The sequence below is a fragment of the Vipera ursinii genome (genome assembly GCF_947247035.1).
Source record: "Vipera ursinii genome assembly, chromosome: 8".
NCBI classification, from domain to species: Eukaryota; Metazoa; Chordata; class Lepidosauria; order Squamata; family Viperidae; genus Vipera; species Vipera ursinii.
Genome location: NC_139519.1, coordinates 14,142,877 through 14,154,381, shown reverse-complemented (window position 1 = coordinate 14,154,381; position 11,505 = coordinate 14,142,877). Strand labels below are relative to the sequence as shown.

At 40.7% G+C, this 11,505-nt stretch overlaps 1 protein-coding gene across 1 annotated transcript in view; it reads left to right on the top strand.

The window, feature by feature from the left end:
* Positions 1-1,434: 1,434 nt before the first annotated feature.
* KCNU1 (potassium calcium-activated channel subfamily U member 1) overlaps positions 1,435-11,505 on the top strand; it is a gene marked incomplete at both ends in the record, with an annotated part of 68,146 nt that continues 58,075 nt past the window's right edge. The window contains 6 exons of the mRNA XM_083368860.1: positions 1,435-1,644; positions 3,697-3,798; positions 4,799-4,860; positions 7,773-7,863; positions 8,575-8,686; positions 9,214-9,289. Coding sequence (XP_083224986.1) covers positions 1,435-1,644; positions 3,697-3,798; positions 4,799-4,860; positions 7,773-7,863; positions 8,575-8,686; positions 9,214-9,289 — 653 coding nt within the window. The remainder of the gene's footprint in view (positions 1,645-3,696; positions 3,799-4,798; positions 4,861-7,772; positions 7,864-8,574; positions 8,687-9,213; positions 9,290-11,505) is intronic.

Genomic DNA, 11,505 nt, shown 5'->3' with positions numbered 1-11,505 from the left:
CCAATCTCTTGATAAAGAACTCCAGTGTTGGAGCATCCACAATTTCTGGAGGTAAGTCATTCCACTGGTTTATTGTTCTCACTGTTAGAAAATTTCTCCTTACTTTTAGGTTGGTTCTCTCCTTGATTAGTTTCCATCCATTGCTTCTTGTTCTGCCTTCAGGTGCCTCAGAGAATAGGCTGACCCCATCTTCTTTGTTGCAGCCCCTTATATATTGGAAGATTGCTATCATGTCACCCCTAGTTCCTCATTTCATTACACTAGACATACCCAATTCCTGCAACCGTTCCTCATACGTTTTGGCCTTCAGTCCCCTAATTACCTTTGTTGCTCTTCTCTGCCTTCTTTCTAGAGTCTCAACATCTTTTATATCATGGCAACCAAAACTGGATGCAATATTCCATTTCATCTTACCAAGACATTATAAAGTGGTATTATAAAGTTTAGTCACAAATGGAATTACTGTAAGTGTACCAGACTTTTTAATGGTTAACAAAGCTAGAATGAACTCCACAGCCACCTCATATACTGTAGCTGTGAAAAGTGCAATTCAGTCTTTTGAACACTGAATCTGTTTTCACTTGCAGTTATTGTTTATTCTGTAATAAAATCCGTAAATCCTCCAACATACACCACGGGCAAGGCTTTTGACTATTTCTAGACAAAGGTCTGCAAAGGTCTTTTATATCTTGACTAGTCAGCAATAATATTGGCAGAGCCATTTCAGTTATGAAAGTTGTGGTGATTTTTTTTTTTCAGGTTACTTTCTGAGCCATGAATTTTCACGAAGTGATACCTGTGTATAATCCCTGGATATAAATTATGTGAATGAATATAAAGAGAATAAGCCTTGGTCTGTTTGTCAGTTGGATAAGAATAGTAACACATTTTACAAAACATCTGAAGGGAAACTAATTTTCTGTTCAGGTCTGTGGTTTCTGTATGATATTTGTGGGTCTAATAAAGAAGAATATTTTTTATCACAGGGTTGAAATGGGGAGGCCTTGTTGCTCTCTGAACTTGGTTATTTTCTTGCAGATGTTTCATTAGCCAACTAGGTAACACCATCAAACTAGCACTGATGTTACCTTTTTTGGGTAATGAAACATTTGCAAGAAAACAGCCAAGCTGAGAGAGCAACAACGACTCATCATCATTTGTGGGTCTATAGCAGGTGTGTCAAACTGTCAGCCCGCGGACTGGATGCATCATAGCGAAACCGCGCCCATCCCATTGCCGGCAATGGAAAAAAGTTGTGATACGTCGTGACACATCACATGACGTTGCAAGTCTGGTCTATAGAGTCTCTCTCTCTCATACACAAACATACACCTACTGACATTGTCTGTATAGTGGCAGTGACATCATAAAGATTCTGCAAAGGAATAGAATTTCTTAGAATTCCCCAAGGGAACCAAAAAGAAGTGGGAAAAAATGGCCCACAAGCCAGGAGTCCTAAGTAATTCTCAGTTCAACAACAAATGGTCTGAAGACTTTAGAGGCCACTGTTCTGATTATCTCCAGCTGGCCTTTATCACTTCTTGCCTCTTTATTTTTGTGGGTGGTATCATTATCATCTTGATGATCAGAGTAATCCGATACGTATTACGTAGGTGTTTCTTTAGATATTCCATTCAATTTCAGGTAAGCGTGCTCTGTAAGTCATAGAAAGAGAATGGGGCAAAACTCTGTTAGGATTATATATCTGAGTATTATATTTTACACATGAAGTTAAAATCAGATAGAGAGTTACATATAACGGGCTCTTCTGAGAATTCTGATGGAGAATCGATGCTTTGATTGCATATTATTGGTGTATCCATTTGATATTCATTGCTTATTTACAGTATTCCCTAGTTTATTTATTTATTTATTTTATTTTATTACATTTATATACCGCCCTTTCCCTGAGGACTCAGGGCGGTTTACAGGGAGTTAAAAACCAGCAATACAAAAGTTAAAACCCATTTAAAAAAGATTAAACTAACCCTGTGCAATTAAAACCCCGATTAAAATAAATTACTCCTCAGCCTGGGCCCGAGAGCTCGAAGAGCCAGGTCTTCAGGCCTCGGCGGAATGACCGGAGGTCGGGGGCAGTCCTCAGCTCCACTGGCAGCTGGTTCCAGAGGGCAGGCGCCCCCACTGAGAAGGCCCTATCCCTGGGTGTCACCCGCCAGCAATCTCTTACCGGCGGCACCCTGAGCAGACCCTCCCTGTGGGAGCGCACTGGGCGAAGGGCATTTGATGCCGGCAGCAGGTGTTCCCTCAAATACCCCGGACCCAGGCCATGTAGGGCTTTATAGGTGATAACCAGCACTTTGAATTTCACCCGGAGGGCAACCGGAAGCCAATGCAGCTCGCGGAGTAGAGGTGTTACATGGGAGTATCGGGAGACCCCCATTACAACTCGCGCGGCCGCATTCTGCACCAGTTGAAGCCTCCGAGTGGTCTTCAAGGGCAGCCCCATGTAGAGAGCGTTACAGTAGTCCAAACGGGAGGTCACGAGCGCATGAGGCATCTCGGTCCAGATAGGGACGCAACTGGCGCACCAGGCGAACCTGTGCAAAAGCCCCCCTGGTCACGGCTCCTATGTTATCTTCAAAATTGAGCCGTGAATCCAGGAGGACGCCCAAGTTGCGAGCCCTATCGACGGGGGGTAACACCTCACCCCCCATCATTAGAGGTGGAATAGTCTGGTTAGCCCGAGATGCCGATATGCACAGCCACTCAGTCTTGGCGGGATTGAGACGAAGCCTGTTATCTATGAATGCCCACTCTCCTTTCCATGAAGTAAACAAACCTACTTTACCACCATTTGAATTTCAGCACACTTGGGAAGAGAAGCAGGATATTAAACATAAAATAATGTAACAGTGTACCCTTACATTTCCGGATAACTTTTAATTTTCTTTTTGGCAAATAGGTTTCTGATTTTGCTTTCTATTATAACACCCTGATGAGGAACTGGCATTTCAGTTGAGGGTGCTTTTTTTAAGGGCTTTTCTGTCCCTTCCTTTCCAGATGTCATACTTTATGGTTCATGATTCACTGGAAGGTTTTAAGAAGAGATTGGATAATCATTTGTCTGAAATGGTATAGGGCAGACATGTCAAACACAAGGCCCGGGGGCCGGATCCGGCCCACGAAGTGGTTTCATGTGGCCCGCGAAGCCTTCCTGGAAACAGTGAGGGAACGGTCCCCACTGCCTTGGCCCTGGCCCAGAGACCCTCCTTCTGCCAGAGACCCTCAGATCTGTCCTACTCCTGCCCAGGCCCCCATAGGCACCCTTGATGCAAACAATGTAGAGCTGGCCACGCCCACCCAGCAGGCCACGCCCACCCTGGCCACACCCACCCACCCCTTGAGGGCAACCGCAATGCTGATGCAGCCCTCAGTGAAATTGAGTTTGACACCCCTGGTATAGGGTTTCCTGCCTGAGCAGGGGGTTGGACTACGTCCCTTCTAACTCTGTTACTGTGTTATAATTCTAAAATAACCAGTGGAAAGGAATACTATTGAAATTGAACTGTGGTTGTGCAATAGCCAAATAACTAAATAAATCTGTTTGAAAGCAATTCCAGAATAGTTTTTTGGCCCTGCACCATATAAGAGGCACACAGAAGGCAATTAAATAAGGCCCTTATTTTAATGTAGACAATTAGCGTAAAGTCTTAACATTTATTTTTATCTTGATAGATGTTTACCAATAAGATGCTCCTGATGAGATTCTGGAAAGGAAAGTTTCAAGACAGGGTGGTTATGATGATCTCAGCTCAGACGTCTATAGGCCGTATTCTGGTGAGTTGTTTTAAAGGTGGCCAAAATATTATACTGCAGAATGATTTAATGATTATTTCAGCATTTGATGATTAGGCACAAGAGTCAGTGCTTCAGCTATTAAAATAGAATATTCCATGCACAGGAGACAGGCTTCAGTAAGTCTAAAGGTGTCCCAAGATTTATAAAAATGCAGGAAGAAAAGCGATATCAAATCCTGCAAGAGAAGATTTCATGGAACACAGTTGAAATGAAATAGTGTCATGGAAAAAAATATATGATAAGATTACTGCTTTGGTGTTACTAAAACAGGCTCAATAGGGTCTATTGCTTCAAGTACCTTACACGCTAAAAATAAATGCAAAAAAAAAAGCTAAAGGGAATGGGGAAGCCTACATTAATTTTAAATCATTATCCATTGTGGATTTCATCATGAATATTTATATCATAAAGTGGAATCCAGATGAAATGATGAACGCATACATAATGGCAGGGAGGATGACCATGTGTTTGCTGCGATTACATAAGAAATATGTCAAATCTCATTTAAAATGGAATTTTTGCAGACGTTTCATTACCCAACCTAGGTCAGCTCTGATGATGTTACCTAGTTTGGACCATAAGAGGTCTGCAAAAAAACAACCAAGCTCAGAGAGCACCAAGCATTCTTCATTGGTAAAGTTTTGAAGTGAATTTCCATGGCGCCCTTTCTAGGGTTTGACAGGCAGCCTAAAGCTCACATTATTTAACTGAAAAGTTTAAGGGTGGCCAAAAAGGGAAATGGTTTTAAACAACCGGAGATAATCACTGGTTTATGTTTTATGTATGTTACATTGAAGTGATAATGGAGGGTATCTAATAGAATTTTGATTCTTACACCTCCCAATAGTTCTTGAGTGTATGACAGTCAAATGCCAAATATGGCACTAAGCTTAGAAAAACCAGAATCCGTAGAAACCTCTGTTTTGAATTAGACTGGCAAATAAACAGTGAACTAATTATATGTAGGTTTCTGTTTTAGGTAATTCTTGTGTTCCTATTTAGTATTGGATCACTCATCATTTACTTCATCAACTGTTACAGGTAATTAGAACCTAGTAATTTATTCTATGTATATGTCTTTCTTTAAAAAAAACTGTATTTCATATGTCTGTGTTAATTTTTATCAACATATAGTTGCTTCTCTCTCTCTCTCTCTCTCTCTCTCTCTCTCTCTCTCTCTCTCTCTCTCTCTCTCTCTCTCTCTCTCTCTCACCCTCCCTCCCTCTCTCCCTCCCTCTTTCTTTCCTTTCGTTAAAAAAAAGCCATTTAATCAATGGAAAGAAATACATCAAACCTCCCACAGACTAAATTAAATTGAGTTCAACCCCTAGCTATTCCGTGTGCATATTTTCTTGTGAGAATACAAAACTGATTTGCTGTTTGCCTCCTCCTAGGCCCTAGGCCTAGGGTATTGTGTGCTGGCTTTTTGTGTGTGGCTAATTTCCAATCTCGCCCACAGCTGTGATTTTTTTTATGGTGGTTTCCCATAAAAGTATGAACCAGATCTTATCCTGCTTACTTTGGCCAGATGCTGCCATCTGCTGTAGACAACCATACATTTTTTGCAGTTTTTCTTGGCAAGATTTTCCAGAAGTGGTTTGCCCTTGCCTCTTTCCTAGGGCTGAGAGAGAAGGACTGGCTCAAGGTCACCCAGTTGACTTTGTGTCTAAGGTGGGACTAGAACTCACAGTCTCCTGGTTTCTACGCTGATACCTTAACCACTATGCCAGACGGTATACCTGGATATCCAGATCTGAAAGCTGTTGTCTGTTTAGGGACAATGGATCATTTCTTTCCTGTCATTGCAGAAATGCCTGCACACTCAAAGCAGCAAGGTCTCTGCAGGGGCTATGCAGCTGCTTTGCAGCACTTCCTACTGTGATTGCTTGACACAGTGCTGTGTAGTCATGCAGCCATTCCAGAAAGCACTCCAAAAGGAACACAACATCCAAGGAGAGTCCCATGCTGTTACAAACATCTGGAATATTTTGTTCTAAAACAAAGGAAAAGTTTGGTCATCTTCCAAAATTTTAAAGATGAGAGACGTTAGGTCGATTTTATTCCTGCTTGTATTTATTCCATTGTGGTTCAGTTGGGAAAAAAGAACTCAGGGGTCATCCCCAGAAGCATCAGTGAAATGATTCTTTTGTATCCCTAAGGAGAGTTCTATGACAAGTTCTAGGTCTCTCTGTGTCTAATGAATTTACTTCTGTTATCGCTATCAAAATAGCAATGTGCAGGTGGTGCTTGGCTTATGACCACAACTGAGCCCAAAATTTCTGTTAAGTGAGACATTTGTTAAGTGAGTTTTGCTCCATTGAAGACCTTTCTTGCCTCTGTTGTTAAGGGAATCACTGCAGTTGGTGAGTTAGTAACCTGGTTGTTAAGCGAATTTGACTTCTCCATTGACTTTGCTTTGACCTTGGCACACAGCAACGGTCATAAATATGAACCAGGTGCCAAGCATCTGAATTTCGATGACATGATCATAGGGATGCTGCAAAGGTCATAACTGTGAAAAACGGTCATAAGTCACTTTTTACAGTTGTGTTGTAACTTTGATCCATCACTAAACAAACTGTTGCACCTTGAGGACTACGTATAATTAATCCTCTTTTTAGTCCAGTGCTTTTGCATTAAACTACAATATTCATATTCTGCTAAAGTTACTATATTTATCTGGTCAGCATCCTAAATTCAGGCTGTGCATACACAGAAGCTTCTGGAGTACCCCATGCTGTGAAAACAACTACTATATCTTTTCGATACTCACAGCCGGAACATCTTCCACTTTTGAAAGATATAAGCCACATTTTTCCAAAAAGAGATTCCCCCCACTCCCACTTGGTTGGGAAAAACAGCACCATCATTTTTTTTTTTTTGCAAAATGCAAATCAAACCAGCTTTGGCAATTTCATTCTGTCATTCCTCACTTGTCAACAACACAAAATGTGGAAACTGTCAAAAATGTCAAATGAATTTGAAATTCTGCTTGTTGATATTCTGCAGTGTACAGTGTGAATACAGCTTGGCTCAAATGCTGCCAGCTTTTGGATCATCCAATTAAATCTCCCCCTCCTGGTAATATCAAATGCTTTTACATTGGAGAAGGAATCAAGCACTGAGTGCTCTTCTGCATAGGAGCCAGCATGTTTGTATTGTGTGTGTGTGTGTGTGTGTGTGTATAGGTTTGTGCGTGTGTATGAAGCATAATCTGCATTTCCCATGGAATCCATACAGAGGCAAAGAGGGGCAAATGATGACATGCATTTTGTGATCCTAGTGTACAAATAATGCCTTCATGAATTTCCCTCAAGTATTATCCATTACTTCTTGTCCTGCCTTCTGGTGCTTTGGAGAATAGATTGTCCCTCTCTTCTTTGTCGGACCCTCAAACTGGAAGATTGTTATCATGTCATTCTCTTTTCTAGATTAGACATGCCCAGTTCCTGAAGTTTTCATCATATGTTTAGCTTCTAGCCCGCTAATCATCTTTATTGCTCTTCTTCACTTTTTGTTAGCTTTCCAGCCTTAGCTGCAGGCATATGAAGTTTCTCCTTTTTTGTGTGTAGTCTTTGGCTCCTTCCTTTGCTATGACAAAGCCTTTCCAGATTAAGAACCAGCTCTCTTCTCTGCTTTGGCAAGGATCTGAGTCCTGGCCAGTCACTATAGAAGCCGGGTTGAGTTTGTTGACAGAGTGCACACATCTGGATTTAGAGTCAATCACACACACATCCATCTCCCAGAAATGAATTTCATGAAAACATGTAGATTTCTTGCAAATGAACTCAGACACGTGACCCTGAATTCTAATTTCCAATTCCCTTCTTGCTCTGATTGTTTTTAATGATTATTAAACAATTGATTTCAATTTTTTTCAATTGATTTTCAAAATAATCGCGAATGTCCTGTCTTACTATAAATAACGATTTCTTTTTTTCCCCTTTCTACAGTGTTAAAGAGTTTTGTCTCACCTTTGAAGACCAGACAATTGTAATCGATCTATTCTTTAATTTATTTTTTCTTCTGTACTTTGGATTGCGGGTAAGAAATATTTGCAATTAAAAATATTTTAAAAGTGTTGGGTGAAATCGAATAAGAGAATAAGATCCAGGAATGGTTCGGAAATTTTGTTTAAATTTGCATTGTAATGTGGACTGTAATACAAACATGCCTACTTCTCATTTCCCTAAATCATCTGAAAAGCAGTACAATTATTCTGTAATTTTCACATTCTTCCAAATTTTGCTAGCTTTGAGTAATTTTTGAAACAATTTGTAGAAAGATCCATGCCATAATGTATCTGCCTGTGAAAATGGGCACACGTTTTGACAAAAGGTATCCCGTAAGTTGTTTTACTTATTTATTAAATTTATTTGCTATCCGTCTCACCATGAGGAGACTTATAATGAATACAAAATTGTAATAGTTTAGAGAACTATGCCAAAAAAATGCTTTAGAAGCTGGTGAAAATATGGAGTAGAATGTTGTAAAAATAGGAATATGTACAATATAAGACTTGACGAATTATTTCACTGATAGAAGTATTAATTTCCTACTTTAAATTTTAGGTAGGCCTGAGGGAAAATAACAATATCACTCAGGCTGTGAGTTTTCATTTGATATTACCCCTTCTTTTTTGAAGTCTGATCACGTCATGAAGCAAAAAGACCAGATAGGGAGAGAAGAGTTTCATTATCTCTGACTTTGTACAGTGTTGTGGTTTTGTTTGTTTTTGTGTTTATTTTTTTTTAGTTTTTGGCAGCAAGTGACAAGCTAGCATTCTGGTTGGAACTTAATTCCATTGTGGATTTCTTTACCATAACTCCAGTCTGTATAGCCTTCTATCTCGGAAGAAATTGGCTTGGTAAGTACACACCTCAGCTGTATGTGTCTATGGAGATTCTTGGTTGTCCCAAAGGTGCTTTTTCAAGAGGCAGCTGAACTTTCTTTGTTTTTCCTTGAAGACTTTTCGCTTCTTGTCCAAGAAGCTTCTTCAGTTCTCTCCTGAGAAAGGTTCTGAGAAATTAGATGCCTGTTAAGGGCAAGAGAATAAAGTGAATGAAGGATTCCTTCTTATAAACTGTCAAAAATGGCTGAGGCCATTTTGATTCTCCTTAGGAAGTATTTATGGAATTCAGTAACTTCAGATTTTCTGTAATGTGCCATATTTAATATGGCATTCAACGGGACCAAATACATATTTATGGCAACCATCCCATATCAAATGCATTTGGCTTTTTATTCTCTGCAAAATGATAACAATACCACCTACTGCCTAGAAATTAGCTAAATGGGTATGCATTATTTCAGTCTAAATGTTGCCGCCATGCTTCAATCACCAGAAAAAGAAAAGATGGTTTCACCTACTTCCTCATTTCCTCCTCTTTATAGGTTTACGCTTCTTAAAAGCATTGAGATTAATGGAACTTCCCAAAATTTTGCAGTTCCTCCAAATCACCACAAGTGGGTAAGAAAATTTTTCTTTGTGTCATTAGTTAACCCATCTGTCTGTTTTGTGCTTCCAACTGGCTTTTGCGCATTGGTCAGCTAGAGAAAAATCAAAGTTGTCTCCAGCTCAAAATAGGTTGATGTTCTTTGTCCCAATTTGAAGAGAGGGCTTCTAATCCTGCTCAAGTTAGCTGAACTGCATGACCCTAAACATCTAAGTAAAATTAACTTTAGGTCTTCCTATGCAGGTGCCTCTTGAAGGTTAATAATCCCTCTCGCAATTGGGTACAAAAGACCAGGTCCTCACACTGAAGGTTCAATTAAATTGATTTATTAAATAAATAGCCATGCACAAGAATCTTCTTGTAACGGTGCCTGATTAGAGTTAGATATGGGTTAATGGCACTGAGGGAGGATTGGGCCTTGTGACTACATATGGATTCTAGGCTGAATCCACCCCTAGGTTCTGCCACTCCCTCGTTCACATTTGCATTTTCCTCTAAAAAAAACTTTTTTATTCATGGGTTGCCCACTTCTTCAATCTTCTGAACCATATTCTGCACACTCCTGCATGTAATTCCCATTTAGACCACTCCTATTGGTTCATTTCCAACATCCCTGAAAATGCCTTATCCAGAATCATATCAAATCTTCTCATAATTTACCTCCAATTAACATCTCCCAGCTGTTTTCTTGTTTGCCCAACCGTCCACCTTGCAAGTCAGTTTTACTGCTTGTTCATGCCTCTCCATTGTACTACATGATGGTTAGGCCTTGATCATGCTTTTGTTGCTCTCCAATACTTGTTGGTAAAAAAAAAAAACTGCTATTATTTGTTGGGCAAAACAGGCTTATATGTTCCGTAACTCCATCCGCAGTGTGTTGTACTCATGCAGTGTTATCTGTCTTTGCATTACCAAAAAACAGATCCAATGTTTTTTTTCTTTTTTGCATGGATTTTTCCCCCCCTGGGTTTAGATATGGGAGTTGTAACAGGTATGGACCTGTGTAAAAGTTGGGCAATTTAAGATCCTTCAGCCTTGGGTCTCTGATGATTTCAATTAGATTTCAACTTCCTCTTTTGGAATTTTCTCTTGATGCCCTCAGCAACTCTATGAGGAAAGCACAAACAGAATAACAGGATTGGAAGAGACCTTGGAGATCTTCTAGTCCAGACATGTCAAACACAAGGCCCGGGGGCCGGATCTGGCCCGCGAAGTGGTTTCATGTGGCCCGCGAAGCCATCCTGGAAACAGTGAGGGAACGGCCCCCACTACCTTGGCCCTGGCCCAGAGACCCTCCTTCTGCCAGAGACCCTCAGATCTGTCCCACTCCTGCCCAGGCCCCCATAGGCACCCTTGATGCCAACGATGTAGAGCTGGCCACGCCCACCCAGTAGGCCATACACAGTCTAGCCATGCCCACCCAGTAGGCCACGCCCACCCTGGCCATACCCACCCGGCTCCCTGAGGGCAACCGCAATGCTGATGCGGCCCTCAATGAAATTGAGTTTGACACCCCTGTTCTAGTCCAAACCCTTGCTTATACTTTATCAGACAAATGCTTGTCCAAATCTCTTCTTAAAAACCTCCAGTGCTGGAGCACCCACAACTTCTGGAAGCAAGTTGTCCCACTAATTAATCCTCCTAACTGTCAGGAACTCTCACCTTAGTTCCAGATTGGTTCTCTCCTTGCTCAGTTTCCATCAAGGACCCTAGAACTAAGGAGAAATTTCCTGACAGTTAGAAAAAAATGGAACTTTCCTCCAGAAGTTGCAGGCGCTCCAACACTCCAACAATTCTGTATGTATATACAACTACTACTGAGATTGCTATGTAGTCATGTTTTATTAAAAAAAAAACCTGGGGTAATGAAAGTTGAATGAATTGAGCTACAAAGAACCCCAGGACAAACTGTCTACTCTATTTGAACTGTAGCAATTCAAACCCTACCATTATGGGCTGATAAACAACCTCTAATGCTTTGATTCCTTTTGGTAGCAGAAAGGGGAGTGAAAACCTTTTATTTATGATACGATTATTAGTTGTCTCCCTCCATGGGCCACTGTGGGATCTACAGGGCCAGAAACATTAATTAATGAATCAATCAATGTCCACTTGAGTTAAGCACATTAGTTAATAGTTCCTCACTTGGAAGACCCTCAAAGGATTAAATGGAGGTGAATGTTGCACCTGTTCCTTTGAAACTCATTCCTATCAACCCTCTCCTTGCATG